Below are 25,878 nucleotides of genomic sequence, written 5' to 3' on the forward strand. Positions count from 1 at the left end.
CAGCTCAGCTCCAGGTCCAGTTGCTGTTGTTAGTTGCAGGGGGCACAGCCCACCATCCCTTGCGGGACTCGAGGAGATGAACCAGCAACCTTATGGTTGAGAGCCCACTGGCCCATGTGGGAATCGAACCGGCAGCCTTTGGAGTTAGGAGCACGGAGCTCTAACCGCCTGAGCCACCGGGCCGGCCCTGAGGTTTTAGTTGTAAACATATTTGACACATTTTGTTTGAGTGTAGTTATTATTCTTAATGCTCCAGCTGTGTGGCCTTTGGCCGGCGACCGCCTGACAATGGCTCCCAAGCTCGCCCAGAGCTTTCTTCACTGACTCCTGATTTCTGAAGTCTAACCCAGGCTTTCAGTAGAGCTATTGATTTAGCAAATGTGGAATATGCATTATGACTTCATAGCAACACTTCTAATTCAAATTTAGGACTACAGGGTTTTTATTTGCTTCACGGATCTTAAATCTACATCTTTTTCCCATGCCAAAGAATGTCAGTCTCAACACTACTCGGCTGTCCTGGGACTTGGGACACTTGAGTGGTTTTCAGTCTTTAGCTATTAAACATGTTACTGAATAAACGACCTTTTGAGTAGGTCTTTTGCATTTTCACCACAGCATGTTCAGGACACATCCCTAGAAGCAAGGTGTCTGGCTCAGGGTGAGTGCAGAAATGACTTTGTTGGCTTTGTGACACTCTCCTCGGGCTGCAGCATTCAGCCTCCCTACTAACAGTGGATGGCATGCCGTGTCCCCACAGCCGAGACAACAGAGTGCCATCAAACCCAGGATTTTTGTCAACTGGATGTATAAGAAAGGGTGTCTTGGTGCATTTTCTATTTCTCTTGCTGTGAGTGAAAGGAGGGGTCTGTTTCTATCACTCAGATGTTCTGCTTTGGCTAAACGTTGTGTTAAGGCAACACATTATGGATAACATGGGTTGGTAGTGAAAACTTACACCTAGTAATTTATTTTAAAGTGGTCGTAGTTTGGGAGCACCTCCAGTCACATGTCAGACGCCAATACTAATATTTTTGGTTAGATCCCAGAAGTGACAGGAAATTCTAGAGGTAAAGTTCCAAGAAATATAAACTCACAGCCAAAAATCATAAATTCACTAGGAAACAAGGTACCACGAGTGAGTCAGCAGAAAAAAAAAGAAGAGTCCAACCCACTGTCTTCAGATACTGATACTATTAATCGGATACTATAAGTTTAATATGCTTAAAAAATAAAATGGATTGAAAATGTAATGAAAGTAAGCTATAAAAATCCAGCAAATTAGGGGCGGCCCATCAGCTCAGTGGGTTAGAGCGCAAGCTCTTAACAACAAGGTTGGCAGTACGATCCCCACATGGGCCACTGAGCTGCACCCTCCACAACTAGGTTGAAACAACTACTTGACTTGGAGCTGATGGGTCCTAGAAAAACACGCTTAAAAAAAATCCAACAAATTAAAAAAAGCAACATAGAACTTATGTAATTGAAAATCATAATTACAGTAATTAAATGTTAAAAACTTCAACAGCACATTTGATTCAGCTGATAAGAAAATCAGTTAACTGAAAAGTAGATCTGAAGAAATTATCCAAAATGTAGCAAAGACACATAAGGAATGGAAAATACAAAAGAGCTAATAAGAAACACAGAAGACAGATTAAGAATGGATAACGTAGAGTTAGTTGTTGTGGAAGGAGAAGGAACAAAGAATGGGTAGAGGCAACATCTGAAAAGATAAAAACCTAGATAAAAAGCCAGTGAAGAGCGACCAGGGTGGCCAGGTACCCCACCACGGCAGAAAGACAAACCGTCCGCTCAAGAACGAGACTGACGGCTGAGTTCTCGCAGCTGCGATGGAAGCCGAAGGCAGTGGGATGACACCGGTCCATGCTTGGGGACAACACTGTGGCCAATCCTGCATCTTTCAAGAACAAGACCGTAAAACACTGTCGGGCAAACAGAATTGAGAATATTTGTTACTCCTGATTGTCACTATAGGAAATTCTAAAGATACCTGGTAGGCAGAGGAAAGTGTTTCCATATGGAGGGTCTCAGAGGCAAGAAGACATGACCGGCAAAGGACATGCTGACACGGGTAGAGCTACATAACACTGACAGCAGGGAACCACAGCACTGGCGTCTTGTGGGGTCAAGGACAGAATCTAGGGGACAATGCACGACTCTCAGAGTGCACATGCCATGAGAGGTGGGGCCTGAGGGTCTATGGTCGTCCCATTTGGGGAAAGAAAGGTGTTGATGGATCTTAGACCCCAACACGTTAAGTATTCCCATTACAATTTTGTGATGACTACTGAAATAGTAACTAGAGGAAGCCTAACTTCCCAAATAACGGAATGAGAAGAGTAGCGCTGCCATCTGAGATCAGGCACACAGGGACAGAGAGAGAAGGCCTGACGGGGCACGGAGCGTTTGCAGCACAGACCTCAGAGGACACCCGGGGACACGGACTCTAGGTCCAAGGGAGACTCTGAGGAACTCAGCACGTGTTGGTGGGACCCACGCTCACTGTGTGAAAGCTGACACCCACGTCCTGCCACTCCCACTCCCGCTCCCGCGGGGACCGAGCACTGCACACACTAGCTAGAGAACTTGGGTCACCCCGACGGGTCCTGGTCTCCACATAAGTGGTGAGTTTCACATAACCCCAAGGATGCTGAGCATGCGTCCCAAGGTGAGCAGACCAGCGCCAACTTAGTAACCTCAAGTGCTGCGAGCACATGCCGGCCAGCCCTGCAGTGTGACCCATGCCCTGCAGACCAGCTCCTGTCCCCGTCCTCAGAGACCCCAACACTGTGACCCGTAAACCAGGCCCAGGTTTTGCAGCAGGTTTTGTAGGCACCTCCTCAGAACTGGTGTTTCATCGCTAACATTCTTCACACTGAAGTTTTCCATTCCTTGCTTTTCAGAATAACGGAGACATTAAACAAGTAGCTTCCTAGGTAGGGGTGACGCTACCATTGAGCCCACGACTAGCAGTGGAACAGCCTGTGAGATGGCGAGCACACATGTGGACAGCGGAACTTGAGCGGCATGTGCTGCCATAAAAGGAGACTGCGGTGTGCAGGAGGGGGTGCCAGGGACACGAGCGAGGTCTCCGAGGGAACATGCACAGAGGAGCAGTGTTCCAAACATCAGCGTTCTCCTCAAGCACCAAAGATAGGACCCAGGCAGCCGAGGCTGGTCCTTGCGCACCCTAGAAAGTCCTCTAGGTTGTCCTTGGTACCAGGACCTCTACTTAAGATTTGGGCTGTTTCCTCGATCACTTGGTCAGCCCAAGAGTCGAGTGCGTGAAGCTGCTGGTGTGATGGGCACCGCCCTCCACACTCCTTCTCTCCGGGTCTCGGCGGCTCTGGATGTGGCTCAGCACTGGGGCAGCAGCCTTTGTGCCCAGACACACCAATGATCCAAACGCAGGGCCCAGAACAGGAGAGGCTGGTGACATGGGAGGGGGGCCATGCTCCTGCTGGTTGGGCCGGAGCCCTCAGGATGGCACAGCAGGGAAGCACCACAGGGGATGAGGCCTCGGGAGGGAGATCCTGCCGGGGGTCCCCACTCCATCAGGCCTGGTCCCGAGAGCCCTTCCTTTAGCAAAACAGCTGGTCCCACCATTTCTGCTTTCCCCGCCATAGCTCGGTGTGTCTCTGGCAGTGTGCTCTCTCTAGCTACCCTGTGATCACCGATGAGGGGACTGCACAACTCAGAACGCTGCTGTTCCTGCCAGCCAGGCAGCCAAGCTCTGGCGTGGGCCCCCTTCCTGGGGCTGGGGCAGGGGGATACCCCAGCTGGCATTCCTCTTTCCAGCACTGAGTGCCCTGCCTGAGGGCCTGGGAGGCAGCCTTCTCAGGCTCTCACTGCCCCCAGTTGGGGTTCTGTGTGGGGAAGGGTGGCCTGGAATCTCTCCAAAAGCCATGAGCTCTCAATGCGGTATCCGGCATCCTGCCCAGCCACCCCACCAGAGACACCACAACTTCATCATCAATCTTGCTGAAAATGTGCAGCCACCGCTCGTTTCCCTGTCTAGTCCAACAACACAGAAATGACGAGAAAGAGACCATTAATGAAAAACCTTTGCTTTACATGCTTAGAAATGACACTTGTGGGGTGGTTCCTGTAAAGGGAGCTGGGCTGGTCTGCACATCTCAGCCACCGGAGCATGACTCAGCGTCGTCAGGAACCCATGTCTCTCACTGCTGACAATGGCTATCGGCGTCATCGGCCATCCCCAGGGGACTGAGACACAGACACGACTGCAGAGGCCTCGTCTTGAGGTGGCCGCGGCAGGTGAGAAACAGAGCTCGCCACTGACACCACGTCCACAAAGGGTACCTGTCCTGCCTCGGGCTGCGCTCAGGCCTGCGGGTTTGTGTCTCGGTCGTCACTGCTGATTATTTCTTTTCTTGGTGCTTTTAAATCCTCGTGCTGCGCCTTGCCCAAAACAGATGGTTGAAGGGATCCTGAAATGGAGAAAACCGTCGTACTAAAGTGGATCATACCCTGTGCAATAAGCAGCCAATTCATAAGCAGCCTGTGCGTGTTTGCTTCTTGCTCGGGAATGCTCCCTCTGTGGAACATTCCAGACAGTAGCTCTTCCTCTGTGCAGACTCTGCTCCCTTCAGCTGGCGGGCTGCCTCTGACCTGCGTCCTGTGGGAGACTGGCTGGGACGGCATCACTTGGAGAACGTGGTGTGGAGGCCAGCTCCAGCCAAGCTCCTAGCACTGACGCCCTGTCACCCTCCATGTGGTGACACCCTATCTAATCACCGTACTCACTTGCTGGCCAAAGTCCAGGCAGCTGAGGACGTAAGTGCATCTTCCTGTCGGTTTGGATTCGTTAGCAATTTTTTCATTTGTCCAATATTTTTCCCCAAATTAGATTTGAAATCAAGTTTATCCCAATAAAAGCAGAGTTAAGAGCAGAAAGACAGACTCGCAGGTTGTAACTGGAGTGTTACAACTGAGATTCTCTCTATCCCAATTTAGGCGAAAGGGGGCCGTGCTTTGCATGCCTGAGCTGAGGGCATCGGAAAGCAGTCTGCAGGCACAACTGCCCCAGACAACAGGGAAAGTCAGGCTGCCCACACCCTAGGCAGGGTCGTGTCTCCTGAGAGCACAACGGCCGCTCACACCCAGAATTCTCCCCGTAAAGCAAACATGCAGACCTGGCTCCAGAGACACCAGCTACTGACCTGTGGCCGTGGGTCCGCCTCTCACCCCTGGGTTCTGCAGGGGGCGCGGTGTGTTCAGAGCAGACTTCCATGTCTTCCCCTTCCAAAGGCAAGCCGCCCTCCCCCAGGGCTCCTGCCGACTCCTGCAGGGCAGCGGGTGGGCCTGGGCTGCGGGAGGTAGAGGGTGAGCGGTGGCCACGCCTGTCCCCAGAAATGAACTTACCAGGAAGAAACTATTTTTTTTTGCAAAGATATTTCAGAACTATTTTGGCATAGTGTAATTTTTAGGCTATCAGGACAAGGACAAAGGCTATAGCAACATTTTAAGTGAATGTTTATATGATAAATGCCACACGTTGTGAGTTTAAGTAGAACAATTACACTTTGCTTTTTAGAAATAGTATTTTTACGGTGCCATGTGGCAAATACCAACAACAGATGCCAAGTATCTTTTCATAACAATCAGTGAGAAATTTTCTAAAATTAACTACTATAGTGCGAGTCCCCTCCCTACTATGAGTGTCTCAACCCAGCATTACTGGGTGTTTCTTCTTAAAATGACCCCTCAGAAAGGAGTGCATTCCCTTATACTCAAGACCTTATAACAATCTCTCACATTGCAGAGGGTTCTCACAATTACTTAACTTTAAACAGCAAAGTCCAGTTTGCAGAAAACAAGTTAGTCTGAAAAGACTTCAATTAATGTAATTTTAGATAGTTACGAAAGTTCACGTGAAAGAATCAGTTTAAAAAACAGGCAAAGAAATGTGACAAAAATTTAAGAATTATTCCTGGAGGCATTTCCCCACAGTGCTGAACAGTAAGAGTAATAAATGGCTTTGTTGTCACGTTAATCAACATACCAACAGGACAAATGAAACACCAGAGGGCCTCACAATGGTGGGGAGCGGGGGAGAGGGGTGCTGGTACAAATTCCCAAAGGCCCACATCAGCATGTGATGTGGGAGCAGAGCTGATGTGTGGGTGCAACTGAGGTATCACCTTGTGCAGTGAGTGCAGACAAACAGCGATGCCTCTGTCCCAGGAAGACACTGTGAGGGCGCCCGACAGGCCCAGTACAGAGCCCACGAAGCCAGGCTCTCCCCTTTCTGCCCTCCCTCTAGCAGGGGTGGCCATGCATAACCTGCCTCTATTTGTTTAACCCACATTGATTAACAACTTGTCAGGGTTTCCATTACCTGCAGCCAAGCATGACACTAAAATGACCCTGATGCTGGACTAAGGCGTCGCTTCCTTGAAGTCTAGACACTCAGAAAGCTCTTCTGAGCTCAGTGGTGGCCACACGTACCCCCTGCTTTTCTTTGGTTTATCAAAGCGGAAGTCTGCAGGGTAGAGGTGACGTCTCACCAGGTGATCCTTCCTGTCTTTGCTGGTCTTGAACTTCTCTGTGCAGCCTTCCACCAAGCACTGATACTAAAACAGAAATGGTGTCACCGCCATCCTGACCCCCAGCACCCTCCCCCCACATCCGGAAGGGCACAGGGCTGGGGGCCAGGGGCGGGGAAGGTGCCCCCAGCCTTGCCCCCGACACGGAGAGCTGGGAGCTCTGACCCACCCAGGCAGACAGCTTCAGTGCAAGCCCCTGGGATGACTGCCTCACCCACCATGGCCTGCCTCTCAGCCAGGATCTGGAACAAGGAGTCATGCCACTCCAGGATGTGGACGTCCAGCAGGTGTCCCGAGGGGAAGGCCCGCTTGCAAAAGGAGCACACATTTCTGTGCACAGCATGGTAGTGGTGCTCATAGGCCTCCAGGACGTCGAACACCTGGCAGCAGCCCGCCACCTGACAGGTGAACTCAGGCACCCTGGCAAAGGACACGGCTGCTGACAAAGAACGGTAGGCTTCCTGTCCACAACTTCCCTTTAAGTGGCCTTATAAAGCTCTGGATGATTCTCATGCAACCTCGTATCTTACTTTTTTAAAAATTAAAACTCCACAGGTCAGCTAGGAGGTGGGGAGACCAAGCAAGCGGGGCTTGGACCGCGGTCCTGGCAGAGGGCGCGGGGGCAGGTCACCAGGGAAGGGCAGGCTTGAGGGACGGGTGGCCCGGCCCAGAAAGGGGTGAGGTGGGGGACCAAGTGGGGTGGCGCTGCCCAGAGCCGCTCACCTGGGCCTCTCGGGGGGCCCCGCCACCTGCGTGAGCACGTCCTGGAGGTAGAGGTGCCGCTGCACGTCCCCGTCCTGTGGAACAGACGTGTCCCGGACCCACAACTACAGGCCCCGCGCCCCCAGACCCCGCCCCCTCAGCCTTAGCCCCGCCCCGCGCACCCAGACCCCGCCTCCCTCGGTCGTAGCCCCGCCCAGTACCCGCCCCCACGGCTGTATGCCCCGCCCCTCGACAGCGGCCCTCGGCTTCCTCGGCCCACGCACCTCGAAGAACTCGTGCTCGCGCGGGAAGCGCACCCCACGCGCCGCGAAGCGGAAGGGGGCGGCCCCGGCCGAGGGGTCCCGCTGCACGGGAAGCGGCTCCGTCGCCCCGGGTCCCGCCAGGAGGCGGGCGTGCAGCGCGGGCGGCAGCTGCATCTCCAGGCGCCGGCGACGCCCCGGGCGGAAGCGGACGTGACGCAGCGGCACTTCCGGGCTGCGCGGCGGCTTTGGGCGGGCGCGGGCGGCGGCGGCGGCGGTGAGTCGGGGCCCGGGCTGCGCGGGCAGGGCCGCGCGTGGGGCGCCGCGCTCCCCAGGTCCCCACGGTGCGGGCTCCTCCGCGGGGAGGCCCGCGCCCCTCGCGCCGCGCACGGCGGCCTGTGTCGTCCCGGGCGCGGAGCGGCCCCGGCCGGAGCCCGGGCCTTCGCAGGACTCGCGCCTCCGGTGCCGCTCGGCGCCCGCCGTGTGGCGGCCTCCGCTGACCGCGCGGCCGTCGCTGCGTCCCGCCTTGCGCCCGGGGTCCCGACGGCCGGGGCCGGGGCCGGGGCCGCGCGGGAGGCGGGGTGGCTGCGCGCCGGAGGCCGGACGCCTGGCGACACGGTGCCCCAGTCGGTGGGCGCGCGGCACGGCCCCGGGGCCCGCCCCCCGCCGTGGACGGGGAGCGCGCGGCGGCGGGGAAGCCGGGGGTCTGTTTCTTTGAGAAACGAAAGTACGGTCATTAAACACCGCGCTTCGTTCCGGCGGTGGGGGGCTGGTGGCTCCGTCCCCGCCCGGCTCCTCGCGCCCGGAGGACGTCGGGGCAGAGCCACTCTGTTTTCGTCTCTTGGCTTTCCTGTCTCTGGAAAAGCCTTGGAGCTCTTGACGCTTTTCACAAGTTCTGAAACGTTTCTCAAGGCGGGGAGACCGTGAGCGCCGAGCTCTCCACGAAGACTCGGTCCCTTTGCTCCGCGCGCCCCGCGCAGCCCCGGGGAGCTGTGACTGCCCCGCACGCCCGCCCCCACTCGCGCGGGGACAGGTGACCTCTGCGCAGGCAGAGTCCGTGTGTCTGGTAGGGTCACCGTCCGACGGTCAGGCGAGCTGTTGCGAGGAAGCGTCCCGAGTTGTTTTGGGGGGTGCCGTCGGCGGTCTGGGCGGGACCCCTGGCGGGGGCTGGCTCCCCTGGCCCCCTGCCCGCTGACTTCCAGGCGGCGTGACAACCACAAGTTACTGGTGCCCACTCCCCGGGCCCTGAGGGCGGGCACTGCCTGCTGGGGAGAGCCACAGCTCGTGCGGGCGGCGGCCGAACCCACAGGGGACAGCAGGCCCTTGTGCTGTCACGTGTGCTGTGGGTGTCTGCTTTTCAAGACAAATGTAAAGTTTCATGAAGGTAGTTTTTAAACATTCACTTACGTGATCTGTCTTCAGGAGGGCTCTCTCCACCTACTCGTGTCTGGGGGAGGGGTTTTTCTTCTGGAGGCAAATGCAGTGTCTTTGCCACCTGTGTGACTGAGTGGTCCTCTGTCCAGTTTTGCAGGACAGCCTGCAGCCCTTGGGAAACCTCCTAGGACGTGGGGGAAACCGGTTGGTTGCCCTTGGATTCAAGGGACCATCAGTGGGGACGTCCTGTATTGTCTTTGTGTTTTGCCGGTAGTTGGCACAGCCTCGTTCAGGGCCCTCTGACGGTGGTTTAGGGTGCCGTGGGAGGCAGATCGTTTTCCTTCTGTAAAAGCATTTCTCAGGTAACAACGGACGGACGGACGGCCAGGTGGTTGGCCTTTTGTAGCAACAGCAGCAACTACTGACCCGCTTTTCTAGTAACAGCGCAGCAACGCTCTGTGTGCAGGCTTTGTAAGAATGGTGGTGCTCGCTCCCCGCAGCAGCGTTGTGGTAGGGCTCACCACTCCTCACCCCTCCTCGGGGAGCTTAGGGAGGACCCGCCCCCCGGGCCCTGCTGCACCTCACTCCACACCTGCAGTTGCTGTCAGCACCTCCTGTGAAAACTGCGTGTGCTCGAGACACACACGGGCTCGTGCCTACCGCTCTGCCTTCTGTGTGGAGACGCCCTGCGTCTGGCCAGTATGTGGCCGTTCTGTGCCGTGCAATGTGATGCTTATGTTCAGGGAATGTATTTTCCACCCACAGGATTGTGGGGTGTGTGCTGCGTCTTCTCCACCTGACGTGGCTCGTCTTCACTGGAGCTGTTAGCATAGGGGTTCATTGCCTTTTTTGGGTCCCAGAGCCTTTGAGAATCTGTTGAAAGACCCTCAGGAAATTCACAAATTATTTTGCTTATGGTTCCACGGGTTCGTGGGTCCTAAATTAATAACCGTGTGTGGATACCTTGAAACGTGTGTGAAGCATGTGCAGTTTGCTCGTGTTTATTTTTTGACTGGCTAATTGCCTGTGTATGTCTGGCTACTCCCCTTTTACCGGAGCTGTTGATGATAATGGCTAACTGGCCCAGTCACCAGTGGGAGAGCAGAAGCCTGTGCAGGCCACTGCTGTCCCCTTGGGGACATGGGTGTGGAAGTCCCCTTGCAGTCTGCTGCTGTCCGCTTACTGGGACCTCAGTTGTGGCTTTGACTCCACAGGGTTATGTATGCAGTGGTGAGACCTGGGGTATCTGTCTGGTCAGCAGGGCAGATTGAGCTGAAGTGGAACCCCACCCAACTCAAATGCACAGGAAATGTATAGCGATTTTACCAAAAGCATCTGCATAGAGAGTCAACCTTAGGCAAGAAAAGGAAATGTCCTGGGTGCCAGAGAGCAGAGAGTACACAAAACCAGAGGTGCAGGGACCTGCAGCAGAACAGCAGGCTCTGAGAACCAGGTGTGGGCCTAATGGGCTGGAGCTGGGGTCTTAATATCCATGCTCGGATGGGGACAGTGGCTTAGGCTGTGCAGAGCTCCCTGCAAGACCAGGACCCTGAAGGGCCAGGACCACTGTGTCTGCGTAGCTGGGACTAGAAAGCTCTGTCTCCCAGCCAAGGGGAGCACCTCCCCGCTGGCTCGTCACCCACGATGAGGTGGGCCCAGGCCTGCGAGTCCACACTCTCTGCCTCCACCGGCTCCCCGAGCTGAGGCGTGGGCCTGGAAGCTGGCCCGAGCGAGGGAGACCAAGGGTCCCAAAGGGAGCATGCCACTGCAGACTGTTCCCAGTAAGAAATGTCAGACCACACGAGTGCGCGCCACCTGGAGGGAACAAAGCCTCCGAGGAGACTGTCAGCCAGAGGCCCTGACGGCGGCGTGGTGTCCAGGAGGCAGGTCCTGCAGCCCGCGGGATGACCTGGTTTCTCAAAGGCCTGATATGGGCCAACTTGGATTCCTTTCAACATTTTTTTATTTGTAAGGTTTAGTTTTTATAAACGGCTTTCCTCTGACCTTTAGGAGAACACAGTGTGATGTTGTCTCGCAGCCACGACAATGAGTGAGTTTCGCATTCACCACGATGTCAACGAGCTGCTCAGCCTCCTCCGTGTCCATGGAGGGGATGGGGCCGAGGTTTACATCGACCTGCTGCAGAAGAACAGGACCCCGTATGTCACCACCACCGTGTCAGCACACAGTGCCAAGGTGAGGGCCCCTGCCTGGTGGTGTGCTCCACACACAGCTCCTCTACCCGAGCAGTGGCCACGGCGGCGCCCGTGATGGTGTCGACGGGCCAGCATTTGCCAGATGCTCCCTGGGGGCCGCGTGTCCCGCTCAGCGCAGTGGCTTTGTCCCCTCGTCGTCCCTGTTGTCCGTCAGCCTCATACCCTGAGTGGACGGGGCTCGGGGAGCCCTGCTGTCGGGCCCTCCTCAGCGCCCAGACTTGGCACCTCAGTTCTCTGACAGCTGTTCCCACCGTGACATAGACGTCCCTTGGGATGAGAAAGGAAACTCCTGGATTAACCGCACTAATCCCTTTAAAGTGGATTTTTTCTTTATTTAAAATATATGTAACTCAAAATTATAAATCTGCAATAAAAGCTAGTTTTAGAACCTATTTTAAAACACATTGTGAAGTTTCATTTATTTGAACAGCCTCTCAATGGCACGAGCATGATTAGAAAAATTCAGAGTGGAATAGAGTTTAGGACACAAAGTTGTATTTAATTTATTGTAATAGGGGGCATTATAAATCGGCGAGAAAACACAGCCCCTGAACCTGTACATATTAATAAATGGGAGCAGGGTGAAATAAGTGTGTAAACTACTAGGAAAAATAAAAGTGGTTATCACGTGACCTACAGCTTAGGAAGTGTGGACTGAGAGAAAGCATGTGGTTTACGTGTTCTGTGCGGGAAACGTGTCTGACGAGTCTTCTCTGTCTTGTCTCGGAGAGAGAGGCTTATTTAGCCTCCTGGATTTCACTCGGTTTTGGGGTTAATTTTCTGGGATATATTTTTAAAGTTCTATACTGTTGTCACTAAATCACTTGTGTTTGTGCTTTTGAGGTTAAAATAGCAGAATTTTCTCGTACTCCAGAAGACTTCCTAAAGAAATACGATGAACTGAAATCTAAAAACACACGGAACCTTGACCCACTAGTGTACCTGTTGTCGAAGCTGACAGAAGACAAGGAGGTGGGTTCTTGCGCTTGATGTCGGGGGCTTCCTTGCAGTTGTTCTGACAGGTGTGGCACAGGTGAGGGTCACCTCCAGGTCGGCTGTCACTGGTGCCACTTCCTGGCGTGGCCACGTCCACTCTTAGGGATGCGTTCCCTGCTTCACACCAGCATGTAGGCTGGCACCTAGGGATGTATTTACGGTGCGTCAGCGTGAGACTAACAGTGACAAATACGAGAAGTACTGACGATATTCACGAGGGCGCTGCTCTTTTTGTTGGCTCATGCTGTGCTTTTTGTGGTACGTGTGACACTGAGGAAAGCACGTGTGGGTCTGGAGGAGCCGGGCCCTTGGGAATGTCCAGGAACGCATCAGGTCCTCCCGCGTCACGAGCCCAGAGGCTGTTCAGAATGAGGGCGCGAGTAGGCGCATGTTGGCTGCCAGCACTGGGGACAGACAAAAGGGACCAATCAAGTGTAGAGAAAAGGCAGTGCCCTTGGGAACAGAGTTTGGGAATTGATGTTAGGACAGCCATAGGGTTTCCCGCCTTGCAAGTGGGGAACATGGCCCCTTGTGGCAGGAAGTGCTGGGAGACCAGATCGCAGCTTGAGGACTGAAGGGGAGCTCTGCTCTGACCCTCCACATCATCCCTGGCGGTGGGGGAAAGCAGTGGGGTGGCCGTGGCTGGCCCAGTGCACCAGCACACAGCCAAGGGTGACTCAGGGTTTTGTGTGTTCAGACTCTGCAGTATTTACAGCAGAATGCCAAAGAAAGAGCCGAGCTCGCAGCCGCCACTGCAGCCAGCAGCACCCCCAGCTTCAGCGCCCCAGCCACGGCCTCCAAGATCTCCATGCAGGAGCTTGAGGAGCTGAGGAAGCAGCTTGGCAGTGTGGCCACGGGCCCCACAGTGCAGCAGGTATCACACCCCGCTGTCCACGGGCCCCGCGGGGCAGTGGGTGCCAGTGGGAGGTGCGTGTCTCGTGGTTGTGTGTTAAAGATAAGTGTGAACGTGGAGACGCTGACCAGGATTAGCTGCATGTGGTAAGGACCCTAGACACGAGGTGGACAAACAGGGAGGTTCTGAGTCGCCCAGGGCAGTCTAGTGAGTTCAGCCAATGCAACCGTGACTCCCCATTTTCCTCCGTTAGTTTTTGACTATTTTGTCTTTTTACGACTATACGTTAGAGATAATTTTCCCTAGGTCATTTTCTTTTTCCTGTTTGTACTGCTTTTTCTTGGTTTTGATTTCTCGTGCTGTCTTCTTCTCTGGGTGCACGTCTGCCTTCTCATGGCACGGCCTCTGTGGCCTTCCAGCCCCCGCACAGCTGTGTCCTCGTGAGGGTCTGAGCTTAGCTTGTGCTTTTCGAGCGGGACAGCTTTGACAAGGACCAGCCATCACTGGTTAGGCATGTCCTGTGTCCCGCACCTCACGCAGTCCTCACACCGCTCCCTTCCCTCCCCGTGTGATGGACGAAAGCACGTTTGCACCTGCCTGTCTCACCACTCCTGAGCTGGTGCTTCTGAAGGCCAGGCTGCCCTGATGGCCCCAGGCAGCCTCTCACCGCCAGTCCCGCGGGGACCACTGCTCCATGCGTGTGCCCAGGGCCCACCTTTCTTGCTGCCGTTCTTTCGATCTGTCCCTTGTCCCTCGAGGGGCACCCCCTTCTCCAAGGCTGTCACTGGGGCCGTGTCTTCACCCAGCAGGTCACGTCTAGATTTCAAGCCACCAGGAAAAAGCAGCTGAAATTCTAGGTGTCCCCAAGGAGGGGCCTACTCTGGCCAGGTGCACCCTGTTGCTGCTCCTGACGTGCTGTGGACCCCGCACACAGAGGACCTGTCGAGGGGCAGTCCCCACCTCTCTTGTCCCCAGTCCCTGGCATATGCCGGGCACGGAGACGTTCGTTTCGACGCGTCTTTCTTGACCCTCACTGTGAGCTCAGGGACGGACCTTTCCAATGCCGTTGTTAGTCTCACGTACTTAAACTAAAAGTGTATCTTTCTTTCTTTGTTTTTTAAATATTCTCACCAGTCTCTGGAACTTACAAGAAAGATGCTTCGAGACAAGCAGAACAAAAAAAACTCGGGCCAGCTCCTCCCCGTCTTCCCCGCGTGGGTATACGAGCGGCCCACGCTGGTCGGGGATTTCCTGATTGGCTCAGGCGTGAGCACGGACACAGCTGTGCCCATAGGTATGCGGAACGTTTAGTTCTAACTGCCTGCGTGGTGACGCCAGGGACAGATGGCCCTGTGCTCAGAGCCCGTCCTGCGTCAGCAGGCAGATGTGTGAATGGGGGGGGGGGCGGTGCTACCAGCAGCGTTTTGCAAACTGCAAAGTGTGTGGTGCAGTGTCAGCCCACATTGCCAGGCCTTGATGTCAGGGTGCCCTGGGCTGAGCCAGGTGCCCTGTGAGGCTGGGCTGGGGGGCCGTTTCTTGGAGACACCTTTCTCTGTGCTGCATCCCCACGGCTCCCCATGCACTGCCATCTGTCCCAGCGGGTGTGGGGAGGACAGCAAGTGTCAGTCTAGGGCTGATTGCTGCCTGGGCCAGGAAGCCTTTGGTGGCAACCCTGCTCAGTAACCCGTGACTGTCCACAGGTCCATTGGGTGGTCATAAGGGAACCACTTCGCATTGTGTTTATGATAGAAATTGTCCGCAATTTAAAGTTGTGAAAGGAAAACTTTGTATCCCAGAGACACCCGGCCTCACAAGTTGTACCAAACACTCCCAAAATATGACTCCCATTGGAAGTGTCTTTCGATCCTGACTGTATTCTGTCGGTGTCAGGTGTCCCCCTGCGTGCAGTGGGCGTCTTTTGCTCTGCGGCTCTGATAAGCTGGTCTAGGCCCCGCCTGGCCTGCCGGTGTCAGCACCTTTCCTCCTGGTGACTTTAGAATCCGAGCCTTTGGTGCCCCGATGGGGTCGATCAAGGCCACATGAATGATTTAGTTTTATGTCCACACGTATTTGTGTAAGTTTCATGGAGGCAGTGAGTGAGTGGGAGTTTCAGCGGGTAGATTACGTCAGGAGAAAGGCCGCGGGAATGCGCAGTTCCTGCCAAGCGAGTGGTCCCCCTTAGCTGGTGTCTGCATCCCACAGGCTCGCTGCCCCTGACCTCCCAGGAGTCGGCCGTCGTGGAGGACCTGCTGTACGTGCTGGTGGGTGTGGACGGCAGGTACATCACTGCCCAGCCCCTCGCCGGGAGGCAGAGTCGCACCTTCCTCGTGGACCCCAGCCTGGACCTGTCCATCAGGGAGCTGGTGAACAGGGTCCTCCCAGTGGCTGCCAGCTATTCCACCGTGACCAGGTGGGCACTGCTTACAGGCACCACAGATGCACTTGGCCCCTGGAGCCCGTTGTGACCCAGCTTCACTGAGTGCTAGAGGCCTGGGCTACAACATGAGTGGGCATTTGCTCTCCTTGGAGGACCGGCTTGCAGTGTCTCCCCTTCTCAGGCCCAGTCCCTCGCTCCCTCCCTCGCAGGTTCATTGAAGAGAAGTCTTCCTTCGAGTATGGACAGGTGAACCACGCGCTGGCGGCCGCCATGCGGACCCTGGTGAAGGAGCACCTGGTGCTAGTGACGCAGCTGGAGCAGCTGCAGAGGCAGGGCCTGCTGTCGCTGCAGAAGCTCTGGTTCTACATCCAGCCGGCCACGCGCACCATGGAGGTCCTGGCCTCCCTTGGTAGGTGCCCGGCCACGAAGCCCACGCGGTCCAGCCCAGGGCTGTGAACAGGAGACTCGGCGAGTCTTGTAGGCGGGAGGGATCTCCCAGGCCAGGGTGCCAGTTGTTCGTGTCTTACTTTGGTCACCAGGGTGGTGAGGCCGAGGCCGGTGTTGCTTCATGTTTTACTAATTTGGGGAGGAAATGTCGAGGCTCTGGTGGCAAAGCCGAGCGAGGTCCTTGGCGTGACAGTTGGAGGTGGGACACGGCTCTGCCAGGGCACCCCTTGTCAAAACTGAGCTGCTCCTCCTCACAGCCAGCTCGGTGGACAAAGGCGAGTGTGTCGGGGGGTCCACGCTGAGCCTTCTCCACGACCGGAGTGTCAACTACACGGGGGACAGCCAGGCGCAGGAGCTGTGCCTGTACCTCACCAAGGCCGCCAGTGTGCCCTACTTCGAGATCCTGGAGAAGTGGATCTACAGAGGGACAGTCAACGACCCGTACGGGTAGGGCTGAGGGCCTGGGGGACACCCCAAGTGCCCTGTCACATTCGGGTTCATCTGTCGGTGTTTCAGAGTAAATCTGGGGGCCAGCACAGTGCTCCCCGGTGACCGGGCATCAGAGTGCAGTGTGGTGGGTGTGGGGGGCACATTTAGTCACAGGGCTCAGAGGTGAGAGTGGAAACACGACGTGAAGATGGGCACACGTTCTCGTGGACGTCGTTCTGTTGCCCGCTCCCATAAGGGGATGAAAATAGAGACCCAGTTGCCCTCCAGTTGTGTGGCCCGAGTTCTCTCTGAGACTCGGGTACAGCCTTGTCCCGAGGGAGGGGGCAGGGACATAGCAGCAGCTCAGCCCGCGGAAGGTGCTGGCTGCCGGCGGCCTGAGCAGCCCCCGTGCTTCTCAGCGAGTTCATGGTCGAGGAGCACGAGCTGCGCAAGGAGAAGATCCAGGAGGATTACAATGACAAGTACTGGGACCAGCGCTACACCGTGGTGCAGAGGCACATCCCGTCGTTCCTGCAGAAGATGGCGGGCAAGGTCCTCAGCACAGGTGACGCCTGGCCGACCCCGCCCGCCAGCTGTGCGCGCGTGTCGTCCTCTCCCTGGCGCCGGGCAGATGCCCCTGCTGTGCCATCTGCTTCCTGGACGCTCTGCTTTCCTGGCCCTTGTCTCACAGGGCCCTTTCCTTCCGCTTTACTGTTTAATTTCTAGAACTCTTGCTACTTACAGGAAAACTGTTCTCTGCTCCCAGCACATGTGGCGCCAGATGTCTGGGTTTTCCACACCAGCACCCCGCTGTCCGGCTGTCTGTGACACCAGCTGGTGGCCCACAGCCCTCCTCAGCCCTGACACCGGCTGCCCCGAGGTAGCACACGGGGAAGGAAGGGGCTCGGGCCCCTGAGACGGCCCCCACCGCACACTCCACTCACAAGCCCTGGCCAGCCAGCTATAAATCGGGGGTTCCCACACTCCCCTCAGGTTCGATCATTTGTTGTAAGGCTCACAGAACTCAGGGTACTCAGCTACTAGAATGACCGGTTTATTACAAAGGACACAGGTGAGCGGCCAGATGACGAGGCCTGCGGGATGAGGTCGGGAGGGTCCCGAGTGCAGGGGCTTCTGTCCCGGTGGAGCTGGGGGCGCCCCCTCCCGCTGTGGGGTGTCCACCATGCCGGAAGCCCCAAAACCTTCCTGTGGGGCGTGTGGAGGCCCCATCAGGTAGGTGTGGCTGACGGAGTCCTTGGCCGCTGGTGAGGAGTCCACCCCACCCAGTGCCTCCCCTCCCCCGGCCATGTCGGGGGTCAGCTGCAAGTTCCAACCCTCTGATCTCCTGGCTGCTTCCTCTGGCCACCAGCCCCCCCCCCCATTAGCATAAACTGAGGTGTGCTTGGCAGGGGCTTCGGAAAAACAAAATTCCGAGGGTGTTAGGGGCTGGGTGCCAGGAATGGGACGAAGACCAAATTCATGTTTCTCGTTATGTCACAGGATCACACACACCACAAGGGCAAAACCATCAAGGTCACAGGCCCCACTGGGCAGACACTGTGATTGTAGCCACTGTGGGAAGTTACTCGAAGACAGGCTGCCAGCCAGGGTGTGGCAGTTTGGTTCTGAGAGACCAGCTTTGTGGGACAGGGTCGCAGGATGGCTTAGAATCTGGTGCTCACAAGGCCTCTTGAAATTGTCTCTGTGCCCTTGACTAGGAAAGTCCTCTGCAGAGTTGCACTGCTTCCGTCTTGTGTAGGTGCTGGTTGTGTTCCTGTGTGTGGGGAGAGCGGTTTCCAGAACTGGCTGCAGTCTTCTGCCTGCGGTCCTCCAGCCGTGTTGGGGCCACGACGTCTGTGCCTCAGGCCTGTGATTTGCTGTAACACATTTTAATCTGCCCTCCATCCCTCTTCAGGAAAATACCTAAATGTGGTCAGAGAGTGTGGTCACGATGTCACCTGCCCAGTGGCCAAAGAGGTCATCTACACGTTGAAGGAGCGGGCGTACGTGGAGCAGATCGAGAAGGCCTTCAGCTACGCCAGCAAGGTGCTGCTGGACTTCCTGATGGAGGGGCAGGAGCTCCTGGCCCACCTCAGGTGAGGTGCGGTGCGCGCACGCCAGACCCACGCTCCCTGTGGCGCCGGCTCCTGCCTCACCGCCCCGCCACTGCACTGGCTCCTCTTTGGCAGCGCGTCCCGCCTCAGCCTGGCACGGAGGACCTGTGCCCCGCCGTCTGGGCTCAGGTTCAGCTGACCACTGGTTGCCTCTTTGAAAGGCAGCTCTTGGCACCGGGCCTAGCTCCCTGGCCTCATCACAGCACCGCTGGCCGGAGCCTCGGCGAGCTCGCCGCTTTTGTCCTCCAGTGTTCGGCAGCCTCGCCCACGCGTGCCCTTCTCCTGCAGGTCCATCAAGCGCTACTTCCTGATGGACCAGGGCGACTTCTTCGTGCACTTCATGGACCTCACGGAGGAGGAGCTGAAGAAGCCGGTGGACGACATCACGCCGCCCCGCCTGGAGGCGCTGCTGGAGCTGGCCCTGCGCATGAGCACTGCCAACACCGACCCCTTCAAGGACGACCTCAAGGTGGGCAGTCGCTGGGCACACCGGAGGGCTAGGCGGGATGCTGTGGCGCTTTCCTTCGTCGGGTGTTGGGTATGGAGCAGCCTGGGGCCGTGCTGTGTGACCCTTTTTAACGAGCTGCTGGAGTCCGTGTGCTGCCTTCTGAGGGCTTCCCTGCCACTGTTTCTCAGGAGTGCTGGCCTTCCCTTCTCCGGGGTGTCTGGCTTCCGCTCGGGGTTTTACTGGCCTTGTCAGGATTGGTGTTAATTCTTTAAAGGTTTGGTGCAATCCATAGTGAAGTCATCTGGTCACTGGATTTTCTTTCTTGGGAGGTTTTCGATGATTTCTTCAGTGTCCATACTAGTGACAGGTCTGCCGATTTCCTGTGTCGTCTGAGTCAGTTTGGTGGTTTGTGTACGTGGAGCCACGCGCTGGACCCGGTCGTCGTAATCCTTGTCACTCTGTAAGGCCGGCAGGAATGTCCCTGCTTTCACTCCTAAGCTTAGTATTTGAGTTTTTGCTCTCCTTTTTGTAGTTAATTTAGCTGAAATTTGTCAATTTTGTTGATCTTTCAAAGAACCGACTTCTGGTTTCACTGATTTTCTCTGTTGTTTTTGTTCTCTATTTATCGCTGCTCTTACTTTTATTATTTCCTTCTTTCTGCTTCCCTGCGTTTAGTTTCTTCTGTGTCCGGTTCCTTAAATTGTAAAGTTAGGCTGTTGACTTGGCAGTGCCGTCGTTTTAACGCAGCGCTTACAGCTGTAATTGCCCTCTGCACACTGAGTTCACTGCGTCCCATCATTTGTTGGGTTTCCGTCTCCACTTGTCTCAAGGTGTTCCCTAATCTCCTTTGTGATTTCTCCTTTGACCCGTTGGTTTTAAGTTGAATTTTCACATGTGTGTGAGTTTCCGATTTTTCTTCTATGCCGATTTCTGCCTTCACCACTGTGGTCAGAGAACAAACACTCTGTGTGATCTCGGTTTTGTGAACTTGACCAAGGCTCGTTGTTTGGTGGCCTCACGTGTGGTTCCAGCCTGGAGGGTCCTGGTGCTGTTTGGGGACATGCTCTGTGGATGCCTCGTGGGTCTCATCTTCTGTCCGCTTACGTGTTCACCGTTATTGAAAGGAGAGTGTGAAGTCTCCCACTATTACTGTAGGACTGCCTCCTTTTAAGTCTGTCAGTTTTTGCTTCCTATGTGTTGGGGTCTGTTGTTAGGTGCGAGAGTACTTTGGTAGGACACATTCCTGGAAGTGCAGTTTCTAGAAAATGTCTGGCCCTCGTACAACTCGACTGCCCTCAGGGGCCTCTGGCTGAGGGTCTGCGCCCCCAAGGAGAGGCTGTCCTCTGACCTTCGCCACCTCCACTCTGGGCGTTCTCACCTCTTTGTTAACTGCGTGTTCCTTTATCCTTTGTCCTTCATGGAGGTCCTTGTCCTTTATGTCCCATCGCGTTCCTTTTACCAGTTTATAGGAACTCTGTCACACTGTCCCTGGCACGTAGTTGGCACTTAATAAATATTTGAATAAAGTTGTGCTGTGAACTGTACTAGCCTGTAATGACTATTGTGTGTTTCACCAAGTGTGCTTTCTCCTTTGGCCTGCGCCTGCTGCTTATTGTGGGAAAAGGCTTAAATCATAAGGAATTCAGGTTTATCGGACTTGCCTTCATGGTTTCTCATTTATGCCATCAGGATATTTTTAAAAATAATTTCTCTGTGATTTTCTTTTTCTGCTTTCATGGGAAGTGGTTTAATTTTAGAATTAGGATTTATCAGATGGTTGGGTTTTCCCAAGCCAGCCCCTGAGATTTAGAATGTGCGTTTAGAGGAACTTACCTCAGCCCTGGGTTTGTTTCTCTAGCTCATGACACAGGGTGTGGTGGGGGTCAGGGCTTGATGCCTTTTTTCCTTAATGATACATTTTAAATTTTAAAAAATGAAAAACGTTCACTGACAGTTGACATACAGCATTGTGTTAGTTCCAGGGGTACGACGCAATGGTTAGACATTTATCCACCTCACCAGGTGGCCATACTTGGTGCTTTTTGTTTCTCTTTCCCCAAGATCGAGCTCATGCCTCACGACCTGATCACTCAGCTCCTGCGGGTCCTGGCCATTGAGACCAAGCAGGAGAAGGCGATGGTCCACGCCGACCCCACCGAGTTGGCCCTCAGTGGCCTGGAGGCCTTCTCTTTTGACTACGTCGTCAAGTGGCCCCTGTCGCTGATTATCAACAGGTGAGTCCGGGTCCCCTGGCGCCACCTCAGTCAGTCGTTAACTCAGGTTTGTCGGGGAGGGAGGGGACTCCTCCGGCAGCTGCCTTCTCTGCATCTCCTCGTGCGGTGGGCTTCCCAGCTGCCTGGAGGGCCATGGCTACCGGGCTGGGCCCCTGCCTGTGCCCCGAGTCTCCCGGACAGTGGCTGGTGGTGTGCCTCCCCTGCAGGAAAGCCCTCACCCGCTACCAGATGCTCTTCCGGCACCTCTTCTACTGCAAGCACGTGGAGCGGCGGCTGTGCGGCGTGTGGCTCAGCAACAAGGCCGCCAAGCAGCACTCGCCTCACAGTGCCCAGGGGTACGTGTGCGCTCGTCCTTGAGTGCGGCTTGGGCACACACATGGCCGTGCAGGGCCGTTACCGGCCACAGGGGACGCTGGCTCAGCCCCGCAGGCGGCCAAGTCTGAGCAAGGCCCCTGGAGGACCTCAGTGGCTCCCAGGGTCCTCGCGGCCGTGGCCGACCCCCTTGTGCGCCGCAGCTCTCTGCATGCTGGGCCTGTGTCTGAGCCACTGCGGCCTCTCGGGATCCTGTGGCATCTCGGACGCCCTCGCCCCACCCAGGTTCGCTGGCGCCTTCACGCTGCGGCAGCGGATGTTGAACTTTGTCCAGAACATCCAGTGCTACATGATGTTCGAGGTGTTGGAGCCAACCTGGCACGTGCTCGAGAAAAACCTGAAATCCGTGAGTTTTAACTGGATGTGCCATCCAGGACGTGTTTCAGAGGGGACGTGAGGGCCAGGTGACAGGGCGTGACTGCCAGGACAAATCCTCTTGCCGAGGCGGCTGACAGCCTCCGTAGGAGGAAGCCACACCTTCTGCAGAGGCTTGATGGGGGGTGGGTGTCAGCATGGGTGGGTGTGGGCGTGGGTGGGAGTGTGAACGTGTGATGGAGAGTATGGGGGCTGCTCCTACCCACCGCCCCAGCACCCGGCTGTGGGAACAGCGCGGTGCCTGGCCCTCTGATGGAGTTCCAAGCCCCTCAGAGCTGGGGGATGGCTGGCGCCCCCCCAGCACATCTTGGGTCTCTGGGGCCTTTCAGCCAGAAATCCCAACCGGACCAAGTTCCGGAAGCAGGAAGTACCCCGTAGCAGTGTTTGTTTCCTTCCTGCTTCCTGTCTAGGTGCCTGTTCAGTATTACTGTCACTGGCACTGTGCTGTTTCCCCCAAAGGCCACAGGGCATTGAAGCGGGAAATGCCAGGCTGTGTGAGGCGGGGGGGGCTGCCCCCACTGGCAGCATGAGGAGGGTGGTGCCCTGTCCCCAGGCCTCCAACATTGACGATGTGCTGGGACACCACACCAGCTTCCTGGACACCTGCCTGAAGGACTGCATGCTGACCAACCCTGAGCTGCTCAAGGTCTTCTCCAAGCTCATGTCCGTATGCGTCATGTTTACCAACTGCATGCAGGTGCGTGTCCGCCGAGCCTGCCCGCCACGGGCCGGATAGGGGCCACCGGCTGCACGGTCTGTCCTGGCCACTCTCGGAACACTGTGCATCCTTTTTGTCAACTTGAGTTACTTGATTCAGTTTTTATTGGTCACCTGTCACCAGCAGCTGCCCAAAAGCTGTGGTACAGGAAATCAGTGTCAGGCAGCAGGAAGGGCGACGTGGGGGCTTGCCAGGGCTCAGGGCACTGCGCGCTTGTGGCCTGGTGGCTGGTGACGGGAGGAGTATGTGAACCCGATTCCTTAGACATTTCGGAGCCATACTGCATTGCGGATGGGAACACCAGGAAAAGAAACTTGAGAAAAATCAGTCCGTAAGCCCTGGATGGCCGACTGGAAATGGTGTCGGCCCATCCATAGCCCTCTGCCGGGCAGTTGCCGACGTTCTATGGGAAGCATTTCACTGGGGATGACTTGGTTTTAACGAAAACGTTTCTTCCTGCCCCAAGAGGTTTACACAAAGCATGAAATTGGACGGTGAGCTGAGCCGTCTGGCGCTGGAGCATGGCACCATGCTGGGGCCGCCCACCGAGGTCGAGCGGGCCGAGGAACGCGTCCGGAAGGAGCGGGCCAGGAAGGTGCGTGGCCCGGTGGCTGGGGCACAGACCCTCTGTTTTCCTGGGAGAGCTGACAGTGCCAGGATTCCAACACTTAAAACCAAACTTGCTAACCTCATTTCCACCTTCCCTTTGATTGAAAAACAACCATCTTAAAATTAGGTTCCAAAAACAAGCCACAGAAATCTCCTTCCCATCTCACCCGAACCTCAGCCCAAACGTGCTCCAGGGCGAGGCCACTCTTACCTGCAGAGCAGGTGTTGCGTTCTGGGGTGAGCAAGGGGACATGTGCCATGGGTCCTGGTTACAGTCTGTCCTTAACTGGACAGTCACGCTCGGTGGGTGCCGGCGTATGAGGGGTCGAGGTGGGGCGAGCACCAGCTGACAAGCGCAAGCGTGTCTGACCTATGGTCTCTTACTTTATACCTTGTGTCACTTGAAGACTTCCTGAAACCCGTTCATCTATCTAAAAAAGAAAAAGGAAGGGAAAGTCAAGTTAGGCTGCTAGAGAGGAGGGCTGGGCCAGCGTCCTGGCCGGGTCCATGGTGCCCGACTGTGTCTTCCAGCACCTGGCCGAGCATGTGGACACACCTCAGCTGGCCTCCAGCTTTGAGGCCACCATCAGTAAGTTCGATAAGAACTTCTCAGCCCATCTGCTTGACCTCCTGGCCCGCTTGAGCATCTACAGCACCAGTGACTGTGAGCACGGCATGGCCAGCGTCATCTCCAGGTGGGTGTGGCAGCTGTCCCTGGCCCCTCGTGCCTGCGAGGCCCAGGCTGCCCCGCCGGCCCCCTGCCCTGCTGCCTTCTCTCAGCTTCACCCCGTGAGGCTGGGTCTGCTCATGCGCGAGGGCAGCTGTTGAGGCCTCCTTATGCCAATCACTCATCTCTCCCTGAAGTGACAGCGCACATGTGTCCCCTGGTGTGCGTTCACTGGCGTGTGCCTTCACCAATGCGTGGTCGGCTCCCTGCAGCAGCCCCCACCGTTGGTCCCTGTCCGTGGGCCAGGCCTGGGTCAGCCTCACTCACACTGTGCTCCGAGCCAGGACCCTGGTAGAGCACCTTCCTGGCCCCCCGCTCTGGGGGTGCACAGCAGCAACGTCACCCCCATTTTCAAATGAGCAGTGAGGAAGCGGCTGGGGGAGGATGGCGCCCAGGGTGCTGCCGCGCCTCCTGCTGCTGCCTGGGTGAGGGCAATGGGCCAGGAAGGCCTGGGACCAGTGCCATGGAGGCAGCGCTTACTAATCCTGCAGGGTGTGGGCGCTTGGGTCTGGCAGCACCACCTGTCACCACCCTCGTGGGTATGACAGGACACCCCTGGGGTGCCTGCCCCCTGACTAGTGGCCAGCGTGTGGGTCCCATGGGCAAGTGGGAGTTGACAGAGTCCAGGGGCTTGTGGGGAGTACTGCACAGAAGCGGGGAGGACAGACTTTTGGTGGCCACCGGGCAGGTGGGCCAGTGGGTGGGGTGGTGGCTCTGGGGCTGGTGGGTTCCCGTAGTGTCCTGGACACCTGGCTCCTCCGAGGGGAAGCAGTGGGTCTGCCAGGCCCAGCTTTTCACAGAGAAGGGCTGTCCTCACCCCCTGGGAAGGTGCCACCACAGGCGTCTGGATGTCCCGGGCAGTGGGATTCAGAGGTACCCCCAGCCTGTGCCACCCTTGGGCCCCTGCTGCTGAGCATGGCTGGGTGACAGGAGAGCCCAGGATCTGGGGCTGTGAGAGGGGAGACCAGTGCTCTGGGCATGGGTCCACTTAACCATCTAGTTAAAGGTCTCGGTTGTCTTGTTTTTAATTTCGTGGGTGTTTTTATTCCGATACCAGTATTGCTTGAACCAGTGAAGGCTGTAGGACCAGAGGCTTGTGTGTGCACACGTGTGTGTGTGCACGTGTGTGTGCACTTGTGTGTGCATGTGCTGGTGGCTCAAGTGCCCCTTGCACCCAGTGCAGAGCTCCCGACGGGTTGGGAGTGGAGTCCCAGCATGACCTCCCCCAGAGACAGCACCCCTGCAGGAGGAACCACAGCCCCGCCCCCACCCTGCAGGCTAGACTTCAACGGCTTCTACGCGGAGCGCCTGGAACGCCTGTCTGCAGAGAGGAGCCAGAAGGCGGCCCCCCAACTGCCGGCCCCACGCGGAATCCCTGCACCAGCACCCAGAGTCGCTGTCACGGCCCAGTGAGGCCCTCGGGCCTGGTACCTGCCACAAAGGAGGAAAGGAAGTGCTGGGTGCTGCAGACAGCTGAGTTCCAGGTTCTCAATCAGACGTCCCTGAAATGTGTGTGCTGTGTGAGCGTTCATCAAGACTGAACGGTGCTTGCTCGGCTCCCCTTTGTCGGCTGGTTTCTCCTGGTACTGACCGTCTGGACCACAGCACATCTCCACAGGTAGCTGACCTGTGAGCTCTCTTAGCTGGAGCAGGAGTGCTTTTTTGGCTTTTGGTTTGGGGCTTCAAATAAAGACAAAGTAAAAGCAGCATTCGCACAACTGGAAGGTAATTGCCAAGGTGCCGAGGGGGCATCAGACCCCGCCTGCACGTCCACACCTGGTCCTGGCTGGGGGCTGGGGGTTGCTCCTGGCACTAGGGGGCAGCAGTTCCCCATCCTGCACAGGCCGAGGGAGGGTAGAGGTCCTGAGACACGCCCAGGAAGGGCCTTGGGCTGGCTGAGGCTGCTGGCCCAGACAGGACAGGGCGCCCTGCTCCACAGGTGTGTGGCTTCCCCCTCAGGCAGCAGGTGGCACGCCAGCCCTAGGTGGGACGCTGTCACGAGCACCTCCGTGCCAGTCTGCTGGTGCTCCCAGC

At 56.5% G+C, this 25,878-nt stretch overlaps 2 protein-coding genes across 3 annotated transcripts; one reads left to right on the top strand and one right to left on the bottom strand.

Moving 5' to 3' along the window:
- Nucleotides 1-4,077: 4,077 nt before the first annotated feature.
- ZNF511 (zinc finger protein 511) lies at nucleotides 4,078-7,748 on the bottom strand. The gene is made up of 6 exons (XM_081073857.1): nucleotides 7,580-7,748; nucleotides 7,317-7,390; nucleotides 6,812-7,013; nucleotides 6,496-6,620; nucleotides 5,208-5,354; nucleotides 4,078-4,475 (listed from the first exon to the last, which is right to left on the bottom strand). Exons 1-6 carry the CDS (start codon nucleotides 7,730-7,732, stop codon nucleotides 4,397-4,399), a joined length of 780 nt encoding a protein of 259 aa, XP_080929983.1. The 5' UTR covers nucleotides 7,733-7,748; the 3' UTR covers nucleotides 4,078-4,396.
- TUBGCP2 (tubulin gamma complex component 2) lies at nucleotides 7,738-25,551 on the top strand. 2 transcript variants are annotated; one of them, XM_081073855.1, is made up of 18 exons: nucleotides 7,738-7,832; nucleotides 10,940-11,125; nucleotides 11,989-12,117; nucleotides 12,839-13,015; nucleotides 14,129-14,288; nucleotides 15,197-15,404; nucleotides 15,581-15,780; nucleotides 16,076-16,265; nucleotides 16,667-16,812; nucleotides 18,163-18,343; nucleotides 18,650-18,830; nucleotides 20,871-21,043; nucleotides 21,250-21,378; nucleotides 21,641-21,761; nucleotides 22,344-22,487; nucleotides 22,975-23,103; nucleotides 23,649-23,812; nucleotides 25,122-25,551. In XM_081073855.1, exons 2-18 carry the CDS (start codon nucleotides 10,976-10,978, stop codon nucleotides 25,255-25,257), a joined length of 2,718 nt encoding a protein of 905 aa, XP_080929981.1. In that variant the 5' UTR covers nucleotides 7,738-7,832; nucleotides 10,940-10,975; the 3' UTR covers nucleotides 25,258-25,551. The 2 variants fall into 2 exon arrangements, with proteins under 2 accessions (XP_080929981.1, XP_080929982.1); XM_081073856.1 differs by lacking the exon at nucleotides 7,738-7,832 and having other exon boundaries at nucleotides 12,020-12,117.
- Nucleotides 25,552-25,878: the final 327 nt, after the last annotated feature.

Source organism: Rhinolophus hipposideros (assembly GCF_964194185.1).
Source record: "Rhinolophus hipposideros genome assembly, chromosome: 15".
NCBI lineage: Eukaryota > Metazoa > Chordata > Mammalia > Chiroptera > Rhinolophidae > Rhinolophus > Rhinolophus hipposideros.

Excerpts from the sequence above, each read along its gene's own strand:
- ZNF511 (XM_081073857.1), bottom strand. The coding sequence starts at position 7,732 with ATGCAGCTGCCGCCCGCGCTGCACGCCCGCCTCCTGGCGGGACCCGGG. Across the intron at positions 7,391-7,579 it reads GCGAGCACGAGTTCTTCGAG|GACGGGGACGTGCAGCGGCA; the intron begins GTGCGTGGGCCG and ends TCTGTTCCACAG. Across the intron at positions 7,014-7,316 it reads GGGCCCCCCGAGAGGCCCAG|GGTGCCTGAGTTCACCTGTC; the intron begins GTGAGCGGCTCT and ends GTCCTTTGCCAG.
- TUBGCP2 (XM_081073855.1), top strand. The coding sequence starts at position 10,976 with ATGAGTGAGTTTCGCATTCACCACGATGTCAACGAGCTGCTCAGCCTC. Across the intron at positions 21,044-21,249 it reads CTGTCGCTGATTATCAACAG|GAAAGCCCTCACCCGCTACC; the intron begins GTGAGTCCGGGT and ends CCTCCCCTGCAG. Across the intron at positions 23,104-23,648 it reads GGAAGGAGCGGGCCAGGAAG|CACCTGGCCGAGCATGTGGA; the intron begins GTGCGTGGCCCG and ends TGTGTCTTCCAG.